General features: G+C 41.3%; 1 protein-coding gene across 1 annotated transcript in view; it reads right to left on the bottom strand.

Annotated features, from left to right (window-relative positions):
* Positions 1 to 455: 455 nt before the first annotated feature.
* Positions 456 to 25,608, bottom strand: part of LOC126237535 (filamin-A) — a 914,413-nt gene continuing 889,260 nt past the window's right edge. Inside the window, exon 45 of the mRNA XM_049947718.1 lies at positions 456 to 596. Within this exon, the coding sequence (XP_049803675.1) occupies positions 589 to 596 (8 nt within the window). The 3' untranslated portion in view covers positions 456 to 588. The remainder of the gene's footprint in view (positions 597 to 25,608) is intronic.

Here is a 25,608-nt window from a genome sequence, read left to right as displayed (position 1 = left end):
AAGCAATGAATTTGCAGAACAGCAACAGATACCGTACGTACGCGTTCGCCTGGGCCCATAACCTGATGTCTTTAATCGTGTTTTGCAGAAAATCACAGAGCAAAATACAGGATATTGGAGTAAAATAACTTATTACTCCTTCCTTTATTGCAACCTAAAACTACACCATAACCGTAAAGACAACAAAAAACAAAGATATAATTCTATACCATCATGGAGCACGGAAACACACAGAATATAAGAGAGACTAATACAACAAGCTCATGGCTATCAACAGAGAGCAAACTGAAAGAGACGAATGGTGCAAAACCTGAGTTAGAATGTGACCTGATTGACTTGAGAGATTAAATTTAGTAAAATATTGATGCTTCTGTCCAAATGTGTAGTGTAACTCTACTAAAATTTGAACACACATTATAAGTGCTAAGAAACAGAATACCGAGAAATACTCACCTGGGCCTGCTCGCCTCGTGTCAATAAAGCTCCGGATTTCTTTGCCAACAGTTCCTATGCGAAGACCATCACCAGAGCATACAACACGACTAGCATCTGCTACGGCTGTTATGTTTATTTTCAAAGGACAACCTTTCACCTGTCTGTAAATAATTGATAGTTTGTAGATATGATGAACATTTTTTTATTAGTTATTTATCCCAGAGAGAAATTTATATTCTATGTTACTGACAAGCACAACAAACTAAACAACGAAGTGTAAAAATTTTTGTTTTCTGATAGCTGTATTACTGAACATAAGAATTACTGTTCTTTTTTTTCCCTTCAATTTGGACAGTAATAATCCTCCATGTAACAAATTCACATGGCCTTGTTACTGCACAATTCAAACCACAGAGAAACAAAAAAAGAGAAAGATTGAGACAACAGGTCAGCTGTGTGGTGAATATACTTAAAAAAGGAAAAACAGAAATGTAGAAGAGACAAATATAGCAATAACAAATTTATGCAGAAAATAACAAATTAATAAATACCATATTTTGATCCTTGTGAATCTGCAATAAATATTTTTATCCTACTAAACTGCATAAAATTGTCACAAATCACCAGCAAAATAATCCTGGCTTTTGGAACTATTAGTTCCGTCCTCAGCGACAACAAAAGGATTGCTCGTGGAACGTTAACGAGGAGTGGCAGACACCTCTCATGCGAGTGAGGTGAGAAACCACATCTTACCAATGAGTTTTTAATGAAATGGAAATTGAGGTTCATATCACTACAAATTACAGAATTCAAACAGCTTCTGTGGCATCAGTTACGTAGTTTCCTGGAGTACTTAGGCAGTCATAATGCAAATCAGTTTCGACAAACTGTCGGTTTATGTTGTAAAAAGTTTCGGGGTCGAACAGTTCAATTTAAAACTACCAAAACAAATGGCCCGAGGATAAAATACAAGCCAATAATAACGTACACATATTTTGTGTGTAATCATACTGTACAATGAATGGTAAAATTCTGTAAGACAGTATAATCATAATTTAATGACAAGAAAATTGAAAGTCACCTCTAAGAGGTGGAGCCACAACACTCGAACCACAGAGGTGACTTTCTATGGATTCTGATCAGCGTTTGTTGAGATAGAGTCAGGGTGAGAAGAACAGCACGATTCATTCAAAAGTGATAATATCGATGGCAGTGGTAGCTGAGAGGCTCTCTGCCAGAACTGTTACATCTATGACACTCATTCACATGGCCCACATATGAAACATTTTTACTGAGCTGTCACTATTACGTGGGCTATATTGTGCATGAAAATGACCCTTACTGAGTTCTGGGCCTGCAGGTTGGAAATAGGGTCGGATTTAAGGACTAAGTAACTAATCTACCTCAGCCAAACTGAAGGTTTACACTTTAATTATTCTGGACACATTTCTCCAAGTGTAGCAGTAGTAGACTGGGGAGAAGTAGCTTTACTGGTAGTAAGACAGATATACACTGATAAGCCAAAACATTATGACCACTGCCCACCATGGCACTGGACGCCACCTGGTGATGTTGTCGGCACATGATGTGATAATAGAAGTATGTAAGTAGGGCAGATACGGGTGGGGGACCAAACTATTTCAGATATGGGCTGAAAATGGGGAAATCCATTGAGATAAGCAACTAAAAATGCAGATCATTACAGCTAGTCAAATGTTCAAGTGCTACTGTCATTAGTATCTACAGAAAGAAGTAGGGCAGTGAAACTACCACTAGGTACTAAATGGCTGGATGTCCACGACTTTTCACAGAATGTGGGGTTTAGCAGCTTGTCTGCTCTGTAAAGTAGGATGTAGGTGATATGTGGCACCCGTTCTGAAAGAGCACAATGCAGGTGCATGCACATGTGTTTTGGAGCACACCATTCATTGTACATGTTGAACATGGAGCTCCACAGCAACCACCCCTAAATGTTCACATGTTGACTCAATTAAATCATCAATTATGAGGGAAGTGGGCACGGGACCATCGAGATTTGAGCGTGATCAATGCAAACATGTTGGCTGTTCCAGAAAATCACATTTTTGCTGAACTACGTCAATAGCGTTGAAGTATCCAATGAGTGACTTTCTCCTGCGGTTTCATGGGACCTGTGGTATTAATCGAAAGTACACTGACAACTACAAACCACTTGTATCACTTCATGCTCGATATCTTTCCTGAAGGCAATGTCATCTTTGAGCAGTATAACTGTCAGTACCTCGGACTCAGAACCATGCTACAGTGGCTTTAGGAGGATTATAGTGAACTCACATTGACATCTCAGCAACCAGATTCATCCGATGTAAATACTACGGAACCCATCTCGGTTGCTATCAGGCCCCATCACCGCATATGTAAATTAGCGGTGTGTTATTTATGCGAATTACATGACCTGTGCGTAGACATTTAATGCCACATACCTTCACAAACCTACCAACAACTGTCGGATCCCCGATACGCAGAATCATTGATGTATTTGGTATTAAGCAGCTGGTCATAATGTTATAGCGAATCAGAGCAGATCTTTCATCAAATGGGGGGTTATATTCTCCTCTCTCGACCCCATGAAGCTAGTAACATGCAGGATAATCTGCACTTTACACCTGCCATCATAAAAATGTCAAATTCTGCCCATCTCAATTATTTGAATTTTGTTGAAAACTTATCTTCACTTCAGTCACTGTGTCCTTGAAGACGCTTGCAGAGAGTAAACACTCCTGAACTCACTCAGTGTATTCTCGGGATATACTGTGGGAAGCACTCACTCACTACATTACAAAGAATTGCTAAACACTATTTCCAAATTGTAATGCAACAATATTGTGAAATGAAAAGTTAACACTCACCATATAGCGGAGACAAGGTCACAGACTACCTCTCGTCGTGCCCTGAAATGAGAAATGTCCTGCCCACTATCCGTCCCACCCCTCCCACAGTGGTATTCTGCTGTCCACTGAACCGACACAATATACTCGTCCATCCCTATGCAATCCCTGCTCCCGTGACTCACATTCCTGTAATAGACATAGATGTAAGACTTGCCCCATACATCCACTAACCAGTCTGGTCACAAACACCACCTATCTCATCAAGCTACCTGTGAAACAAGTCATGTAATCTACAAGGTAAACCGCAACCACTGTGCTGCATGTGGGCATGACAACCACCAAGCTGCTTGTCTGCACCAATGGCCACCGACAAACTACGGTCACGAAACATTTACTTTACTTTTTCGTGTCCGGAAACCAGGTCACAATCTTTCAGCCCAGTATAGGGTCACATCCGAGGCTTCTTTCTTGTCCAGCCATAAATTGTCGGGGTTGTAAATATAAGGGCAGTTTGGGCAGGCGAGCAGATGCTCCGTATCCTGCACAGCACCACAGTCACACTTATCATCCGTGGTTCCGAGACTCCACCTAATCGTATATGTCTTCACTGGACCACCCCTGTCCTTATTCGGCTCAGTGTCCTCCACGTCTTCCAGTTTGTGCCGAATCTGCTGGGCACTTCCTGTGCCGGTGGGTAATCGGCTTCTATAATCGTGGCTAAGAACCTTTTACGGGATTTCGATCACCCGGGTTTACACTCACTGCCAAAAAGGGGATGCCGATCGTCAATAGTTTGTCTGAGCTCTCCGGTATTCGTGTGTCGTTCTCCGAGAGTTGAGATTCACAAACCTGACAGTTCTATACAGTTTTGATAGGGAAGTAGGTTTCACACATCCCATTGCTAATCGACACGTTTCATTAAGACGTGTCGACCTTCTTTGCACGGGTTGATCTGGACCGTACTGGGCAGGCATATTCGGCTGTAGAGAAGCATAAGGCTCGTGCGGTGGTTTAGCACCCATTTGCCGTTAGCTAGTTTCCGCAGAATATTATTTCTGGCAATTACCTCTTGTCGCGTCTTTTCGCAACAGTACCTGTACGTCCGAGATCTATTGAGCACCACGCTCAGGTAAGTCGGTTTGTCGATATGCTCCTGTGTGGTATTATTCCGAGAGACGTAAAGTTTACGGTGAGCTTGCCAGGATCGAAGGTGGAAGGTGCTGACTCGTGGTTTTGATGGGTTTGGCTTAAGAAAGTTGTTTTTATAATACTCTGACAATTTCTCTAAGAGCTTTCTCCAGCTTCTGTTCTAGAGCCTCAAAGGTCCTCCTTGTACTGTCCTCCCTGTGCCACAAAACAAGTGGACCACCCTGTTGCTCAGCACACTGCCTAACATGTCATCCTTCATTTCAATGACTGATTCACAGTCTGTGCCACACGAATCCTCCCCGTCAACACCAGCAGCTCTTCTGAACTGTACATGTGGGAGCTCTCCCTGCAATATATCCTGGTTGCCGTAACCCTCCTAGCCTCAACCTTTGTTAGTCATATTACGGTATATTGATAATATTTACGTATGGACTGTCTGACAGCAACTGAATAAAACACAATTTTAGTGCCGTGGCCTGGAATATGTACATATGTTAGCTATTTAATTTACATTTTTGTCACTGTGCCTATAGGTTTTAAACAGTTCTGGTGGTTGGTATCTCCTATTAAGTAGTAATGTTTCGAACTGTACTTGCAGGTTGCGTGGACAATTTCTTACATATTACGCTCCTGTTGCATTTTTGGTGTTGTTCTTCTTCTTATGAATGCCAGTTTGCAGTTTTTTCCCCACATTCCACAGCACTATGAACTGAACGCTTGTTTCAATGCAATGTTTTGGTTTCTGTTGCCGACTGTCAAATGTTTTCGCCAAAGATTGAATGTTATTGCCAAACTTTCGAGTGTAATTATTGAAGTATCTGTGATCTGTTAGTTGTGTTGTTGTTGTGGTCTTCAGTCCTGAGACTGGTTTGATGCAGCTCTCCATGCTGCTCTATCCTGTGCAAGCTTCTTCATCTCCCAGTACCTACTGCAACCTACATCCTTCTGAATCTGCTTCGTGTATTCGTCTCTTGGTCTCCCTCTACGATTTTTACCCTCCACGCTGCCCTCCAATGCTAAATTTGTGATCCCTTGATGCCTCAAAACATGGCCTACCAACCGATCCCTTCTCCTAGTCAAGTTGTGCCACAAACTTCTCTTCTCCCCAATCCTATTCAATACCTCCTCATTAGTTATGTGATCTACCCATCTAATCTTGAGCATTTTTCTGTGGCACCACATTTCAAAAGCTTCTATTCTCTTCTTGTCTAAACTATTTATCGTCCATGTTTCACTTCCATACATGGCTACACTCCATACAAATACTTTCAGAAACGACTTCCTGACACTTAAATCTATATTCGATGTTAACAAATTTCTCTTCTTCAGAAACGCTTTCCTTGCCATTGCCAGTCTACATTTTATATCCTCTCTACTGTGACCATCATCAGTTATTTTGCTCCCCAAATAGCAAAACTCCTTTACTACTTTAAGTGTCTCATTTCCTAATCTAATACCCTCAGCATCACCGTACTTAATTTGACTACATTCCATTATCCTCGTTTTGCTTTTGTTGATGTTCATCTTATATCCTCCTTTAAAGACACTGTCCATTCCGTTCAACTGCTCTTCCAAGTCCTTTGCTGTCTCTGACAGAATTACAATGTCATCAGCGAACCTCAAAGTTTTTACTTCTTCTCCATGGATTTTAATACCTACTCCGAATTTTTCTTTTGTTTCCTTTACTGCTTGCTCAATATACAGATTGAATAACATCAGGGAGAGGCTACAACCATGTCTCACTCCTTTCCCAACTACTGCTTCCCTTTCATGCCCCTCAACTCTTATAACTGCCATCTGGTTTCTGTACAAATTGTAAATAGCCTTTCGCTCCCTGTATTTTACCCCTGCCACCTTTAGAATTTGAAAGACAGTATTCTAGTCAACATTGTCAAAAGCTTTCTCTAAGTCTACAAATGCTAGAAACGTAGGTTTACCTTTTCTTAATCTTTCGTCTAAGATAAGTCGTAAGGTTAGTATTGCCTCACGTGTTCCAACATTTCTACGGAATCCAAACTAATCTTCCCCGAGGTCCGCTTCTACCAGTTTTTCCATTCGTCTGTAAAGAATTCGCGTTAGTATTTTGCAGCTGTGACTTATTAAACTGATAGTTCGGTAATTTTCACATCTGTCAACACCTGCTTTCTTTGGGATTGTTAGTGTGCTTCAAAATTCCTGCATGTCATGCCTATGTATGCTGCATCACAACTTTGACATTCAAGTTTATATATTCCTGATTGTTGGAATTTGTCCCTCTTGGTAGCTGGCTGGCTTAGGTGTGATTGGAGGGTTTGCCCAGGCTTATATGCTATTTTGAAGCCCTGTCTCTCTAGGATGTTTGCAACTCTGTGTGTTAGTTTATGTATGTAGGTCATTGGTGTACCATCTGGTTCTTTTCTGTGTGGTGTTGTCATTGTGTGTGTTTGTTGAGTGTGTTTGTAAGTTTTCAGCTTGTGAGTTTCCAGAATACAAAAGTATTCTGGAAATGTTGTGTTCATTTTTTATTTGTGTTTTTACTTTTTGATTGAGCCTGTGTACCACATGTGTGTCATACCCGTTGTTCCTAGCTATTTGTATGATTGTACTCATTTCTTGTTCATAGTTTCTTTTGCCGAGTGGGCTTCTGTTTAATCTATGTAACATGTGTCTTAGAGCTGCAAGTTTCTGGCCATGGGGGTGGTTGGATGTGGCATGTATTAATGTGTCTGTGGCTGTTGGTTTTCTACAGATGTTAAATGTATATTTGCCATTTTCTTTTTTTATTGTAATGTCAAGAAAATTTATTTGATGTTCTTTTTCCTTTTCAAGTGTGACTTTTATGTTCTGGTGAGCTTTGTTTATTTCCGAATGGAGTTCATCTATTTTTTCATTTGGCTCATCTACCAGACAAATAATGTCATCAACGTATCTGTCCCAATATATGATTTTGTAACTTCCATTAGTGGTTATCTTTTCAAATATCTGATTTTTCAGGTGACTGATGAAAATGTTTGCTAGTGTTCTTGATATTGGGGATCGTATGGGCAGTCCATCATTTTGTAGGTAATATTCTTTCTCAAACTGAAAGTAGTTTTGTTCAATTGTCAGTCTGAGCATATTTGTTATTTCTTTTATTGTGTCTGTGGTGAGGCTGCTGTGGGATGAGAGGTTTTGTTCTATGATTTATATTGTTTCAGTGATAGGGATGGAGGTAAACATATTTTCTATGTTGAATGAAATCAGTGATGGTGTGTGTCGTACCAGTATGTTCTGTATGTTTTCTATTAGGTTTCCTGTGTTTATCACTGTTCTGTTGTTTTCTACTTTATAGTGTTTTGTAATTAACTTTTCGAGGTGTTTGGCTATGTGGTATGTTGGGGCTTTCTTGAAGTTGATAACAGCTCTCATAGGCATTCCGTCTTTATGTACTTTCGGTTGACTGCGGAGTGTTGGTGCTTGTGGGTTTTTCTGTGTTATGTAGTATTTTTGTTTGTCTGTGAGTGTGTGTTCGATGTTTTTCAGTGTTCGTTTCACGTTTGCCTGGAATCGTGTAGTTGGATCTGACTTCAGTTTTTGTATGGCATTGGTGTTTATGTATTCCTTTGTTTTTGTGATGTATTTATCTTTATCCATGAGTACTGTTACATTTCCCTTGTCTGCTCTTGTTATTAATATGTTATTGTTTGTTAACTTTTGTTTTAACCTTTTCATAGTGGCTGCTTCTGTTTGGTTGTTCTTATTGTGTGTCTGCTGTGTTTGTTTCATTATGCCTTTTATTTCTTCTTTTACTAGTTCTCTCGTCAGTTCTATGTTTATTTCACAATTATTTTGTTGTTCTTCACGTGTAAGGATGTGATCAGTTTCTACTATGAGATTTTCTATGCATTGATTGTTCACTTTGCTATTGGTGCAGTGTTTCAAACCTTTTTCCAAGAGCATTTTTTCATTTTCGTGTAGTTCTGTCTGTGTTAGGTTAACTAAACGTGGATGGAATGTGTGTTGGTGTTCATGTGGTTTCACATTTAAAATGTAAATGTATTTTTGAGTCTTTTTTACTGTTAGTTTCATTATATTCTGTTTATGTTTGTTTTGTAAATGTTTCATTGCGGTGTATGTGTTGTGTTCAGTTTTTTCTACTAGTGCCATGAAAACTGAGTCGTTTCCTACGTTTTTTGCCAATTCTAGATGAGTCTCATAGAGCATCATGTTTAGGTGCTGTTTTTTCGAATAGAGCATCTTAATTTCATGTAGTAACTAATATCGTTCTGCAAATGATTTAGACTTTTGTGCCACTGTAGAACTGTTAGTCATTGTCCTCACCCATCCAGTCCTTTTCCTTTTCCCATACAAGCACTACACAAACCCCATTCCACCAACACATCCAGTCTTTTTACTTCTCCCCTTTTTTGCTCCCCCCCCTCCCCCCCCCCAAACCCCCATCCCCTGCCCACCTTCTAACCTCCCAACTGCACCTAGCTGCCCTAACCTCTCTCCGCCTTGTCCTTGCATGCTCCCCAGCAGAGATTCACTGTCCTCCACCTGTACCCTGCTATCCCTCCCACTCTCAACTCAGCCTCCTCCTTACCTTCATCCAGTTGCCACTCTCGCCATGTGGCTTCAGCTGCCAGAGGCTAGAGTCGTGTGCGTGTGTGTGTGTGTGTGTGTGTGTGTGTGTGTGTGTGTGTGTGTGTCTCACATCTATTTTCGACAAAGGCCTTGTTGGCCGAAAGCTTATATTGCAAAAGTCTTTCTGTTGTGCCTATCTGCAACTCAGCATCTCTGCTATATGGTGAGTGGCAACTTTCCTTTTCATAATACTGTTACATTCCATCATGGATTTTCCATTGATTACAACCTATAATGCAAGCATGTTTAAGTGCATGTATAAATAAGACAACACTTTACAATAGTCAAAACAACTGCAGTGTATTGTTTTCTTGTGAATACTGGTAATGCAACCTAGGGATGAGAATAGAAACTATTAAACGATCTGCACCATGGCAGTGGTGCTATCCAAACTTTATTTCCAAAAGAGCATGAATCACTGTTGGTACCTGTTTACTTTTAACAGAGCATGAGTTACTGACTGAAGTCCATATAAAAATAACATTAATCTGATGGAATAACATTGTCCTGGAGTGGAAAAAACAAAAACCATTGTTTTTCAGAGCTCTATTGAACTTACACTAATTGGCAGACTGATACCCGCTTTAATGTCTGTCTGTGGAGTTACAAATGCAATATCTGAAGAAAGAGCAAACTCAAAATCACCAAATTATGGACAGATGCATTTTTAAAAAATATATAATCTAATCATACAATAGGTAAATAACAACCTCCCTGGACACCACAAAAATAGCATGACATAAACTGAGCAATGTGTCCCATCCTAGATCACCCAATACTGCAACAAAGTGAAGTAATAGTTTACACACACAGCTCCCCCTGCACACACACACACACACACACACACACACACACACACACACACACACAGAGAGAGAGAGAGAGAGAGAGAGAGAGAGAGAGAGAGAGAGAGAGAGAGACAGATAGCAGATGCTCCCACTAAAGAAGAAAAGAAGAAGAAAAAGAGTACACCAAGTGCAAGATGGCAGTGGATCTACACAAAATAAAAATGTAAATATATTTCATGTCAGTGAAAGTACTGTGTACAAAAATCTAACCATATGTGCAGAACATTATGAATGATGTAAAAAAAAAAAGAGTAATGACAATAATTTAGTAATTTTTACAGTAAAAAAAGCATAAGAACTGTTCACAATAACTGCAAACAAAATGGTAAGAAAAACCATATTGTTACAGTGGCCACTGAAGATGATTTAAAATAAAGTGAAATGCACTTGGTCTTAATAAGACTTTTATAACAGTCGCAAATTTGTAATTCTCATCGGTGCTTGTACTGTAGAATCCTCCAGCCTATTCAGTATGATGCTGCCTTCTATCTCTCAGTGTACCTGGTTCAGGTTTGTTGAGTCACCAAGCTGTTTTTTAGGTTCATCTGTCACAGACTCCAATGCAGTCTCCTTTTATTTGAAGGCTCCATTTTACAAGTGCTAGAGATATCTGGTTTCTTCCAATCTGAGCTGCTGAATCCACAACTGAAGAGCTGGAAATATTGTATCAGTCCATGTGCTGACACTAGACATCAGAAACACTCCTCAATGTAACAGGTGGCATTTCAGTTGCTTCAGATGAAAAAGATGTTGCCATGTCACTGATGTTATAATGAGCCCATGTCACTGGCACAATTTGTCCTGTTAGGCTTGTAATCATTCAGGGTACCACCATGAACAAAGTTAACTTTGCCATATCACAGTACCATTAATGGTGTAACTGGGTCCTGGATTGGGAGGTTTTGTCTGCCATGTGTATCAAAATCTCATTCTGATTTATCAACAACATAGGAAAACACAGATTGCTACTTACAATAAAGAAGACACCGTTTACATCCACAGACGATGTTTCGATCTGAGCTCTCGAAGGGAGGTTAGCAGCCCACCTCGCTCGTCTATTGTGCGAGTCCCCTAACTGATAAGGGGCCACTAAGACAACAACCTCAACACCTTGTCTCCCATCCACTTCGTGTGGTTCTCCTCAATACAGCATGCCACCTTCCTGGATATTGACATCATCCTCTCTGATGGCTCCATCTGCACCTCTGTCCACATTAAAGCCACCAACCACCAACAGTACCTGCATTTTGATATCTGTCATTCCTTTCACACCAAAAACTCCCTCACATGTGGCCTGGCTACATATCTGCAGTGACAAAAGCTCCCTCGCTCAGTATGCTGAGGGTCTCGAAAAAGGCCTTCGCAGATAGGATATATTCCCCAGACTTAATCCGCAAACAGATCTCGCACGCCATTTCCCCTCACACCCCCAATCATCCCACGACCCCCGAGAACCAAACACAAAGGAATGTCCCCCTCATCACCCGGCACCACCCCGGACTGGAACAGCTGAACAACATCCAATGCCAGGGCTTTGATCACCTATCACTGTGCCCTCAAATGAGGGGCGTCCTACCTGGGATACTTCCCACCCCTCCTAAAGTAGTGTTATGTCACCCATCCAACATCCACAACATCCTAGTCCATCCCTAAACCACTCCCAATCCGAACCCATTGCCACAAGGATCATATTCCTGTGGAAGACTCAGGTGCAAGACCTGCCCAATGCACCCATCCAGCACTTCCTATTCCAGTCCTGTCACAGGCCTATCCTACCTCATAAGGGGTCGGGCCACCTGTGAAAGCAGCTATGCTCAATCATTTCACAGCTTTTTATATTGGTATGACTGCCAACCAGCTGTCCACCAGCCCATCTTCCTCCACTCCTCTCTTTTTTGGTTCCTTTTTCCCGACCTCCCTGCTCCTTACATTCCTCACACTGCACCTGTTGGCAGTCTAGTCCCTGCACACTCCACCAGACTACTATCCCTTCCCCAGTCCCACCAGATTGCTGCTTACATCCCATATCATGTTGCATTCTGCCCTGAGATGATGGAACAGGTGTGTGTGTTTAATAGAATGTGTGTCCCTCTCCTTTACTGATGAAGTCTGTGGCCAAATGCTATACATGAGTGCCTTAATTCTGCTTGCCTGCAATTTGACTTTTCTTTCTGGTACACAGCAATCTGTCTTTTCCTACATTGTTGGTATTCCTATTTGGAGTTTTCATAGTCCGATTCTGAATTACGACAGCCACCATTCCGAAGTGTGACTCTCGATTTCATTTACCCTACACAGAAGCAAAGTCCCCATTTCAAAGCCTTCTCCTTCAGTTCTCAAGCTGTCAGTTGCTGTAGATGCTGTCATTACAGTAGCCTGTTAATGCAGTCAATCATTTCGCTGTAATGGTACTCAACTAGGTCAGTTTTTAGAGCAGGTAGGATCAAGTGATATACATTATTTAGTATTTCCCACAGATACAGAATACCAAGTTGCTCACACTATGTAACTGTTCAGTGCCAATTTCTTGTGCTCCTGGAATAATACTGTCTTGTGATTCTGTGCAGTTTGAAATCTACTGCATATACAATGAAGAGCCAAAGAAACTGGAACACCTGCCTAATATCATGTAGGACCCCCCCGCAAGCATAAAGAAGAGCCCCAACATGACATGTCATGGACTCACCTAATGTTTGAAGTAGTGCTGGAGGAAATTAACACCACGAATCCTGCAGGGCTGTCCATAAATCCGTAAGAGTGCGAGGAGGTGGTTCTGAACAGCACATTTTAGGACATACCAGATGTGTTCAATACTGTTCGTGTCTGGGGAGTTTGGTGGCCAGCGAAAGTGTTTAAGCTCAGAAGAGTGATCCTGGAGCCACTCTGTAGCAATTCTGGACATGTAGGGCATTGAATTGTCCTCCTGGAAGTGCCCTAGTCCGTCGGAATGCACAATGGACACGAATGGAGGCAGGTGATCAGACAGGATACGTGTCACCTATCAGAGTCATATCTAGAAGTATCAGGGGTCCCATATTACTCCAATTGCACACACCCCACACCGTTACAGAGCCTCCACCACCTTGAAGAGTCCTCTGCTGACATGCAGAGTAAATGGATTCATAAGATTGCCTCCATACCCGTACACGTCCATGTCCACCCGCTCAATACAATTTGAAACAAGACTCGTCCAACCAGGCAACATTTCCAGTCATCAAGTGTCCAATGTCAGTGTTGATGGACCCAAGCAAGGTGTAAAGCTTTGTGTCATGCAGTCGTCAAGGGTACACAAACGGGCCTTCGGCTCCGAAAGCCCATATCGATGATGTTTCATTGAATGGTTCGCACACTGACACTTGCTGATGGCTCAGCAGTGAAATCTGCAGCAATTTGCAGAAGAGTTGCACTTCTGTCACATTGAGGTTCCATTCTTGCAGGACCTTTTCCGGCCATAGTGATGTCAGAGATTTTATGTGTTACCAGATTCCTGTTATTCACAGTACACTCGTGAAATGGTCATACGGGAAAATCCTCACCTCAACATTACCTCGGAGACGCTGTGTCCCATCACTTGTGCGCCAACCGTGTTCAAACTCACTCAACTCTTGGTAACCTACCATTGTACCAACAGTACTGATCTAACAATTGTGCCAGACAGTTGTTGTCTTATACAGGCATTGCCGACCACAGTGCCGTATTCTACCTTTTTACGTATCTCTGTAGTTGAATAAGCATGTCTACACCAGTTTCTTTGGCACTTCAGCGTGTGTGTGTTTTTCATAAACAGTCTGAGCTCTTTCTTGTCACAGGTAGATCTGGTAAGTGGGACAGTCTTCTTTCCTTTCATGTGAGCATTGTTTTCTCCTTTTAAGGCATGGAACGTGCTTCAGTTTTCACCATACTTACTAGAGTCTTTCCTTTGACGACTGCTGTCTTCGCAGTGGGTCAAACCTGTTGTTCTTTCACGCTTGATTAGTGACATCATCTATGCAAAGTATTTAAAGCATGTCTTTCACATTCAGTGCCCTGAGGCTAATGTACAATTTTTGATAACTTAATAAGAATTGTGTACTCTGGGGTTTGCGTTCATTATGCAGTGTACAGTGTCTATCTCTAGCACCAGTTTTGAAGTGTAGTTTGTCCTCCTTTTAGAAGCCTTCTTACTGGACAAGTCATGTCACATGTCATACATAATTACCAGTGGCTGTTCACTTTTAAATTGTGGAATTTTATTGGCTTTTTCTTGCAGCCCCTTGCACGCTTCCTGAGATTTGGCTTGTATTATAACAACACTATTGGCTGTCCTTAGGAACTTAATTTTAAGCCTACCTGATCTAGGGTACATATCATCTCTTCGATACTTTCTAAATATCTTTAGCATCTGCATTCTCTGTTGATTTAACAGAGATGGTATTTTCTGCTGATACAACTTTTTCTGAATTTTAGCAGTGATGCTCAGTTTCTACCTGCAGAGAGAACAGCCACAAAGAAAGGAACTTTTTGCCCATATTCTCGAAAATTTTAGAAAAGGTGATGTAAAGGAAGCTGCTCAACCATCTGAAACAACACTGTCCAAGACACAGTTTGGATTTTTGAAGGATTCTGATATCAAAATGGCTATTTACACACACAGTCAGAATGTACTTAAATAATTACTTAATAAATTACAAGCCCCCCCCCACGAACCATGGACCTTGCCGTTAGTGGGGAGGCTTGCGTGCCTCAGCGATACAGATAGCCGTACTGTAGGTGCAACCACAACGGAGGGGTATCTGTTGAGAGGACAGACAAACGTGTGGTTCCTGAAGAGGGGCAGCAGCCTTTTCAGTAGTTGCAGGGGCAACAGTCTGGATGACTGACTGATCTGGCCTTGTAACACTAACCAAAACGGCCTTGCTGTGCTGGTACTGCGAATGGTTGAAAGCAAGGGGAAACTACAGCCATAATTTTTCCCGAGGGCATGCAGCTTTATTGTATGGTTAATGATGATGGCGTCCTCTTGGGTGAAATATTCCGGAGGTAAAATAGTCCCCCATTCAGATCTCCGGGCGGGGACTACTCAAGAGGACATCGTTATCAGGAGAAAGAAAACTGGCGTTCTACGGATCGGAGCGTGGAATGTCAGATCCCTTAATCAGGTAGGTAGGTTAGAAAATTTAAAAAGGGAAATGGATAGGTTAAAGTTAGATATAGTGGGAATTAGTGAGGCTCGGTGGCAGGAGGAACAAGACTTTTGGTCAGGTGAATACAGGGTTATAAATACAAAGTCAAATAGGGGTAATGCAGGAGTAGGTTTAATAATGAATAAAAAAATAGGAATGCGGGTAAGCTACTACAAACAGCATAATGAATGCATTATTGTGGTCAAGATAGACACGAAGCCCACACCCACTACAGTAGTACAAGTTTATATGCCAACTAGCTCTGCAGATGACGAAGAAATTGAAGAAATGTATGATGAAATAAAAGAAATTACTCAGATAGTGAAGGGAGACAAAAATTTAATAGCCGTGGATGACTGGAATTCGGTAGCAGGAAAAGGGAGAGAAGGAAACGTAGTAGGTGAATATGGATTGGGGGTAAGAAATGAAAGAGGAAGCCGCCTGGTAGAATTTTGCACAGAGCATAACTTAATCATACCTAACACTTGGTTCAAGAATCATGAAAGAAGATTGTATACATGGAAGAACCCTGGAGATACTAAAAGGTTTCAGATAGATTTTATAATGGTAAGACAGAGATTTAGGAACCATATTTTAACTTGTAAGACATTTCCAGGGGCAGATGTGGACTCTGACCACAATCTATTGGTTATGAACTGTAGATTAAAACTGAAGAAACTGCAAAAAGGTGGGAATTTAAGGAGATGGGACCTGGATAAACTGAAAGAACTAGAGGTTGTACAGAGTTTCAGGGAGAGCGTAAGGGAACAAATGGCAGGAATGGGGGAAAGAAATACAGTATAAGAAGAATGGGTAGCTTTGAGGGATGAAGTAGTGAAGGCAGCAGAGGGTCAAGTAGGTAAAAAGACAAGGGCTAGTAGAAATCCTTGGGTAACAGAAGAAATATTGAATTTAATTGATGAAAGGAGAAAATATAAAAATGCAGTAAATGAGACAGGCAAAAAGGAATACAAACGTCTCAAAAATGAGATCGACATGAGGTGCAAAATGGCTAAGCAGGGATGACTAGAGGATAAATGTAAGGATGTAGAGGCTTATCTCACTAGGGGTAAGATAGATACTGCCTACAGGAAAATTAAAGAGACCTTTGGAAAAGAGAGAGCCACTTGTATGAATATCAAGAGTTCAGATGGAAACCCAGTTCTAAGCAAAGAAGGGAAAGCAGAAAGATGGAAGGAGTACATACAGGGTCTATACAAGGGCGATGTACTTGAGGACAATATTATGGAAATGGAGGAGGATGTAGATGAAGATGAAATGGGAGATATGATACTGCGTGAAGAGTTTGACAGAGCACTGAAAGACCTGAGTCGAAACAAGGCCCCGGGAGTAGACTACATTCCATTAGAACTACTGACGGCCTTGGGAGAGCCAGTCATGACAAAACTCTACCATCTGGTGAGCAAGATGTCTAAGACAGGCGAAATACCCTCAGACTTCAAGAAGAACATAATAATTCCAATCCCAAAGAAAGCAGATGTTGACAGATGTGAAAATTACCGAACTATCAGTTTAATAACTCACAGCTGCAAAATACTAACGTGAATTCTTTACAGACGAATGGAAAAACTAGTAGAAGTCGACCTTGGGGGAAGATCAGTTTGGATTCCATAGAAATATTGGAACACGTGAGGCAATACTGACCCTACGACTTATCTTACAAGCTACATTAAGGAAAGGCAAATTTACGTTTCTAGCATTTGTAGACTTAGAGAAAGCTTTTGACAATGTTGACTGGAATACTCTCTTTCAAATTCTGAAGGTGGTAGGAGTAAAATACAGGGAGCGAAAGGCTATTTACAATTTGTATAGAAACCAAATGGCAGTTATAAGAGTTGAGGGGCATGAAAGGGAAGCAGTGGTTGGGAAGGGAGTGAGACAGGGTTGTGGCCTCTCCCCAATGTTATTCAATCTGGATATTGAGCAAGCAGTGAAGGAAACAAAAGAAAAATTCGGAGTAGGTATTAAAATCCATGGAGAAGAAATAAAAACTTTGAGGTTCGCTGATGACATTGTAATTCTGTCCGAGGCAGCAAAGGACTTGGAAGAGCAGTTGGACAGAATGGACAGTGTCTTGAAAGGAGGATATAAGATGAACATCAACAAAAGCAAAACGAGGATAATGGAATGTAGTCGAATTAAGTACGGTGATGCTGAGGGTATTAGATTAGGAAATGAGACACTTAAAGTAGTAAAGGAGTTTTGCTATTTGGGGAGCAAAATAACTGATGATGGTCGAAGTAGAGAGGATATAAAATGTAGACTGGCAATGGCAAGGAAAGCGTTTCTCAAGAAGAGAAATTTGTTAACATCGAGTATAGATTTAGGTGTCAGGAAGTCGTTTCTGAAAGTATTTGTATGGAGTGTAGCCATGTATGGAAGTGAGACATGGACGATAAATAGTTTGGACAAGAAGAGAATAGAAGCTTTCGAAATGTGGTGCTACAGAAGAATGCTGAAGATAAGGTGGGTAGATCACGTAACTAATGAGGAGGTATTGAATAGGATTGGGGAGAAGAGAAGTTTGTGGCACAACTTGACTAAAAGAAGGGATCGGTTGGTAGGACATGTTTTGAGGCATCAAGGGATCACAACTTTAGCATTGGAGGGCAGCGTGGAGGGTAAAAATCGTAGAGGGAGACCAAGAGACGAATACACGAAGCAGATTCAGAAGGATGTAGGTTGCAGTAGGTACTGGGAGATGAAGAAGCTTGCACAGGATATAGTAGCATGGAGAGCTGCATCAAACCAGTCTCAGGACTGAAGACCACAACAAAAACAACAAATTACAAGCTGCAGATATTTGTCAAAACCACCTGACTGCATTAACGTCAACTTCCTTTTCAACACATTAGAATACTATGGTGTCACTGGCATTGCTGCATAATGGATCAAGTCATATCTCATAAACAGGAAACAATGAATGTCAGTAAGAGAGCCCAGTGAATTGAGCTGCCTGCCATCATGAGACTGGGAACTGATTACATGTTAGGTCTCAACAACAGTTTGCCTTTGGGCCATTGCTTTTTCTTGTGTGCATTAATGACTAATGTATTCCATAAAATATCAACGTTGAGCATAGTTTTAGAAAGGGCTGCTGATGACATTTCCTTGGACATTAATAAATGGTTTGTAGCCACTTCACTGTCATCAAACTTTGAAAAGTCTCCCATATGCAGTTCAAAGCATGAAAGAAGTTTCCAACCAGCATATGCATGAAATATTACGAAGTACAGATACACTATAAAAGACTGATAGTGTTAGATTCCTGGGGTTACAACTTGGTAGTAAATTAAACTGGAAGGAGCACTCCACTGAAATGCTGAAACATATGAACAAATTCTTTTCCACAATGCAAATGTTACAAGACATGTGACATAAAAACAAAAAAGTTGTCATACTCTGCTTACTTTCATGCCACAATATCATACAATATCATATTTTGACGTAACACTCCGAGCCAAACAAAAGTTTTCCAAGTTCAAAATTGTGTAATATGCATTATTTGTATGAATTCGTGAATATAATGTGGAAGCCTGCATCTCAGTATATTTATTGCTCAATGAAGTTTGTTGTAAATAATATATCCCCCATTCCAACAAAAAATTCAGTTCAGAAACCAGTATTAGGGACAAGAACAATCTATATAAGACTTAACAGCTTACTTTAGTTCAAAAATGGATCAAAATGCTGGCACAAGGATCTCCTCAAATCAGATTCTCTGAACATAAGAGTTCCCCTAATTTAATAGTGGTTACATCTTGAAATTAAGAGAGGGTAAATAATAATCTGCCAATGAGCTTTTTTTATAGGAAAGAAATGCTGAAACATAGTGGAATGGATGTTCTCAAAGCTACTAGTTTCAACCAGTTAACTAGAGAATTTATTTAAATCGCCAACTTCTATAAGACTATTTTCCATATTGCCTGATAATTTTAGTTGTTGATAACACATATAAGCTACAAACCTTTCGGACCACATAACGTTCAAGAGGTATGTTCCAGGAACAGCAGGTATGTATGTTGCTCTGTAGGTGCTATTACCCAAGTTCTGGAGCTGCACTTTAACATCAGCCTTCATACCCGTAAGAGTCACTTCTGGCAATCCTGCAGAAATGAAGTGAAAACAGAACGACTGTGGTGTTACATTCTTCATTACTGTTCATTATTCATATTACATTTTTCACAGTGAACGCAATTGATGGCAGTGTACCTTATACCTTTCACTAATCCATATTACTACGACATTTTGCCTAATGTGGTTGTAGTCTGCAAATGTGAAACACGGTACGCGAATGTTTTATATGTAAAACTGATTTTGAATGGAGGATATTTAAACGTGTCTTTCCATTAAAGACAAAATGATAAAGACATGATGCAATAGGGAAACTATCTTCTCTGTGTGTGTTTTGATCTTCACTCTTCATTCTTCAAATAGTGTTAGTTATCATAAACAGAAGTCAAAATTCTGGCTTGTGCTGACATCTGGTGAGTTTTCATATGGGGGAGGGAGGAAAAGATCAGTGTTTCACATCCAGTCGACAACGAGGTCATTAGAGAAGGAGCATTAGCTTGAATTGGGAAAGGAAATTGGCTGTGCCATTTCAGAAGGGGCCCTCCCAGCATTTGCCTCAAGCGGTCCAAGAAAATCACGGAACATCTAAATTGAGATGGCCAGGTGTGGGTTTGAACTGTTGGCCTCCTCAATGCAAGTCTTGTGTGAGTGTGCTACACACTGTGCCACTTCGCTCAGTAGTTTTCATACAATTTTAAGAAGGAATTTTGATGCTACACTGTAATGGTAGTTACTACCGGTACCAACAGTGTGGCGTGAAAACAGGGATGGTGACACTGACTGCTATTTTTACTTGATCAAAGTGAAAGGGTATCCTGCAAAATCAAAATAGGCTTTTCAATATCCAACCCTGCCCTCAGCCATGAGGCCAGTTGCTCATGACGTTTCTCCACTTCCTAAGCCACCAAGTGATTGGACCATTAATGAACTACATCTAGAAATGTTAACAAGTTACATAAAACTGCAACCAGTCACTTTTTTGAATAATTGTGTTTTATTCCATGAACTGGTTTTCGAAAATTTTCAGGTTCATCTTCAGATGGTTTCTGGAGGTTATATCATTATTTCTAGCATAATGCTGGCTCTGTGACAAGAAGATGGAACACGGTTTAAATTATCACCATGACTATTGTTTACCTGTTGATAAGGGTGTAAATTTAGTTTTTTACTTACTACAACAGTATGGGCTGTTTTTCTGTTAGTGTCCATCTGTCTGCTTCCATTTTGATGGCCAGTTGGTGTATCACTTCACACACTTTTACACAATCTATATTAATTTACACACTGACAGTGAAACTTTGCCAGCATTAGCATGTTCTGTACAACTGTTGCTTGTAACAAAGATCTTGACAGAAAGATATGGCATAGGCCTACTGGCCCATAAACCAAAATGTCCAATATGTCCCACTGTGAACTCCATCAATAGTCCAAGCTATAAAATAACCAGGAAACTTAATGATATTATTCACAAGGCATATGTATTTGGAAATAACTTCTCCATCAAAAACAGTAATGAGCTCATTAATAGCATAAAAGATATCCCCATCCCAGCCACAGCTAGATTTGCATCTCTTGACACAGTCAACACATATACAAACATACCTGTCACAGAAAAAATCAGTGTAGTAAGAAACAACTTACTCAAACATGGGTAGAGCTGAAATCTATGAACTCATAGAGATCCTGAAGCTTATATTATCACACAACTTCTTAGTGTTCAACAAGTTTTACACTCGGGAAGATGGATTGGCAATGGGTAGTAGTCTTGCAGGCTCAGTAGCAGACATATATATTAATAATCTCGAAAACAAGTTTTTTAGGTCCCAAACTGAACTAAAAGATAAGTTGCTTTGGCTCTGAGCACTATGGGACTTAACATCTGAGGTCACCAGTCCTGTAGAACTTAGAACTACGTAAACCCAACTAACCTAAGGACATCACACACATCCATGCCCGAGGCAGGATTCGAACCTGCGACCGTAGTGGTCGCGCGGTTCCAGACTGTAGCGCCTAGAACAGCTCGGCCACCCCGGCCAGCGAACTAAAAGATAAGTTGCTTTACTACAAATGCTATGTTGATGACACTCTCATTCTGTTCAATGGAACAACTCAATAAATTACACAACAAAATTCAATTCACAGTAGAACATGAAACACCAGAAGGCATTAACTATCTTCATTTAACAATCTCAAATTAAAATCAAAAGCATAGATTTCAAATTCTCAGAAAGCCAAAAACCACCAATATTACCACACACAAGTGCTCTTGCCATCCAGGCATACATAAAAAACCATTCTTCAGAACAATGGTTAATCCCATGCTTCAAATCACAATGGACACAAGTGAAAGACAAAAAGAAACAAATTATTAAATCTACTGCCTTGAACGATGGGTAAAACCCTGCAATTATAGAAAACTAATCCATACAGTAAAATTAAATCAACCAACTGCAATAAAATCATACCTACACCAAAACTACTATGCAACACTATCAAAAGTCAGGTGCATACAAGTTCACTTGCAACTCATGTGCAAGCTTCACAACAAGATTTAAAGAACACATAGATGCACTCTGTCTTAACAACCTGAATTAAGCCAGCTTTGCCTCACATCTTGCCCAACACAATCAGTATGCAAACAACATATAACAAAATCTCCAAATAATCCATTTTGCAAGGCATGATACTTGACCTTCTTGAACAAATTGAAATATTTATCTACACAAATACAGCATCTGACTACTTACTCAATGACCAAACTGAACCGAGAAACAAATTCTTCCATCAGAACTTTGAAGATTTACTTGTTCAAAACAAGTAACCACTCAACCAACCCTACACTGCCTCTCCATCACCACCCCTTCCTAAATAACCCCTCCCCAAACTCCCCTTCCAACGTCTCTCCTTACATCCTAACTACACTGGTGTCAATGTAAATATCCTACCACAGAATAAAACCTGTACTATACTTCTAAATGGTAAAGCCCTGAACTGTTAAAATAAATCAGTACTTTTATACATATTACTTCTAGCTGGAACAAACAGAATCTGCCTTTACAAATATTCCAGATCACGGTAATGTAAGAACAAAAATAAGTCAATACTTCACCTGAACTTTTGTTCTTGGTTTTTTAATATAATGTGTACAGTCATACAAACAGCTATAGTCCATTATAAATACTATAACTTTTCTACATATTACCTTTAGCTAAAATAAACAGAAAATACTCTTACTAATACTACATATCATATTAACGTAAGAACAATATCAGAGAAGGAAAGTTGCTACTCACAATATAGCGGAGATACTGAGTCACAATAGGCACAACAAAAAGATTCACACAATTATAGCTTTCGGCCATTAAGGCCTTTTTCAGCAGTAGACACACATACACAAACGCGTGCACACACACACACACACACACACACACACACACACACACACAAATGCAACTTGCACACACTTCTGCAGTCTCAGAGAACTGAGACAACACTGCCCTCTGCTGTATGGTAAGTAGCAACTTTCCTTCTCTGTTATTGTTACATTCCATCCTGAATGTTCCATTGTTTAATGTAAGAACAGAAATAAGTCAACGGTTCATTTGAAGCTTTGTTATTATTTAAAATTTAAATATAAAGGTCAAGCTCATACAAACAGCTGTATCTCACTGCAAATACACTCCTGGAAATGGAAAAAAGAACACATTGACACTGGTGTGTCAGACCCACCATACTTGCTCCGGACACTGCGAGAGGGCTGTACAAGCAATGATCACATGCACGGCACAGCGGACACACCAGGAACCGCGGTGTTGGCCGTCGAATGGCGCTAGCTGCGCAGCATTTGTGCAGCGCCGCCGTCAGTGTCAGCCAGTTTGCCGTGGCATACGGAGCTCCATCGCAGTCTTTAACACTGGTAGCATGCCGCGACAGCGTCGACGTGAACCGTATGTGCAGTTGACGGACTTTGAGCGAGGGCGTATAGTGGGCATGCGGGAGGCCGGGTGGACGTACCGCCGAATTGCTCAACACGTGGGGCGTGAGGTCTCCACAGTACATCAATGTTGTCGCCAGTGGTCGGCGGAAGGTGCACGTGCCCGTCGACCTGGGACCGGACCGCAGCGACGCATGGATGCACGCCAAGACCGTAGGATCCTACGCAGTGCCGTAGGGGACCGCACCGCCACTTCCCAGCAAATTAGGGACACTGTTGCTCCTGGGGTATCGGCGAGGACCATTCGCAACCGTCTCCATGAAGCTGGGCTATGGTCCCGCACACCATTAGGCCGTCTTCCGCTGACGCCCCAACATCGTGCAGCCCGCCTCCAGCGGTGTCGCGACAGGCGTGAATGGAGGGACGAATGGAGACGTGTCGTCTTCAGCGATGAGAGTCGCTTCTGCCTTGGTGCCAATGATGGTCGTATGCGTGTTTGGCGCCGTGCAGGTGAGCGCCACAATCAGGACTGCATACGACCGAGGCACACAGGGCCAACACCCGGCATCATGGTGTGGGGAGCGATCTCCTACACTGGCCGTACACCACTGGTGATCGTCGAGGGGACACTGAATAGTGCACGGTACATCCAAACCGTCATCGAACCCATCGTTCTACCATTCCTAGACCGGCAAGGGAACTTGCTGTTCCAACAGGACAATGCACGTCCGCATGTATCCCGTGCCACCCAACGTGCTCTAGAAGGTGTAAGTCAACTACCCTGGCCAGCAAGATCTCCGGATCTGTCCCCCATTGAGCATGTTTGGGACTGGATGAAGCGTCGTCTCACGCGGTCTGCACGTCCAGCACGAACGCTGGTCCAACTGAGGTGCAGGTGGAAATGGCATGGCAAGCCGTTCCACAGGACTACATCCAGCATCTCTACGATCGTCTCCATGGGAGAATAGCAGCCTGCATTGCTGCGAAAGGTGGATATACACTGTACTAGTGCCGACATTGTGCATGCTCTGTTGCCTGTGTCTATGTGCCTGTGGTTCTGTCAGTGTGATCATGTGATGTATCTGACCCCAGGAATGTGTCAATAAAGTTTCCCCTTCCTGGGACAATGAATTCACGGTGTTCTTATTTCAATTTCCAGGAGTGTAGAATAACACTGTATTATTGACTCCTTGGAATTAAAGTTAATGCCAATCTTCATTAAAATATTTGATATAAACTGACTGTATTATACGTTAATATGCAAATAGGAATAACACATCAGATAACTTGAAAGTTGTTCTTATAGTAATTCATTAATTAATTTATTTTATTTTTGCACTCTCATGTTATCACCAGTCTGATTAAAATATCTGCCCTTATATCAACTTTAATACAAGTAAATAAGAACAAATTACATCTCTGTGCAAAGTAGGCCTATGCCATATTTTTTTGTCAAAATCTTTGTTACAAGCAACAGTTGTACAGCACACGCTTGATGCTGGCAAAGTTTCACTGTCAGTGCGTCAATTAATATACATTGTGTAAAAGTGTGTGCAGACACATGGACACTAACAGAAAAAAGCCGCCCACACTGTCGTAGTAAGTAAAAAATAACTAACTTTACATCCATATTAACAGACAAACAATAATCTTGGTAATACTTTTAAGACGTGTTCCATCTTCTTGTCACAGAGCCAGCATCCAGCACTGTGCTAGAAATAATGATGTAACCTCCAGAACCATGACAAGTCCACTCACCGCAACAGATAACTTGCGCAAATGTCCTGAGAATCAATACTAATGAGGACAGGTAGCAACTCACTATAAAGATGATCACTGAGCTGCAGAAAGGCATGTAGAAAGGACAATCACACTCTAACAACTAAATTTTCAGCCATAGCCTTTGTCAGGAAACGAGAGTACACAAACATCCACACAACCACTCAGAGACAAATCATGCACACATGCCCTCTGTCTCCAGCCGCTGCATCAACAATCTCTAAGAATCAGATCCAAACCAACCACTCCTCACACCTCCATGTCTCTTTTTGACAGCTGCTAGGCTAGCCGCAAGAAGTGGTGGCAACAATGGCTGCTAGACTAGTGGCAAGAAGCTACGGCAGCACTGACTGCAAGCTGAAGGGAGTGGTATGGAGGGGAGGAGCAGTAGGAATGAGGGAGTAGGTAAGCGGTGCACGTTCTCAGCTCCACCCAGCCAGCGATGATGCATGACATCTCAGTAAACAAACCATTTCATCTACTCAGACAAAAAACAAGATTTTTTTCCAGTGTTTTTTCTTTTTTTATCAAATTTTCCCTGACATGTTTGAAATTCCCAGATTTCCAGAACTTGTGGCACACACACACACACACACACACACACACACACACACACACACACACACACACACACAAAGAATTGGGTCTGCACGATGCAGGCCAACAGCCACGCGACCACACATGCACAGGTGTGATGTGGGGTTTCAATGCTTCTGCTTTTCGGTGAGTGA

This window comes from Schistocerca nitens, chromosome 2 (assembly GCF_023898315.1).
Source record: "Schistocerca nitens isolate TAMUIC-IGC-003100 chromosome 2, iqSchNite1.1, whole genome shotgun sequence".
NCBI classification, from domain to species: domain Eukaryota; kingdom Metazoa; phylum Arthropoda; class Insecta; order Orthoptera; family Acrididae; genus Schistocerca; species Schistocerca nitens.
The sequence above is the reverse complement of the archived record's forward strand: the minus strand, read 5'-3'. Positions and strand labels throughout refer to the sequence as shown.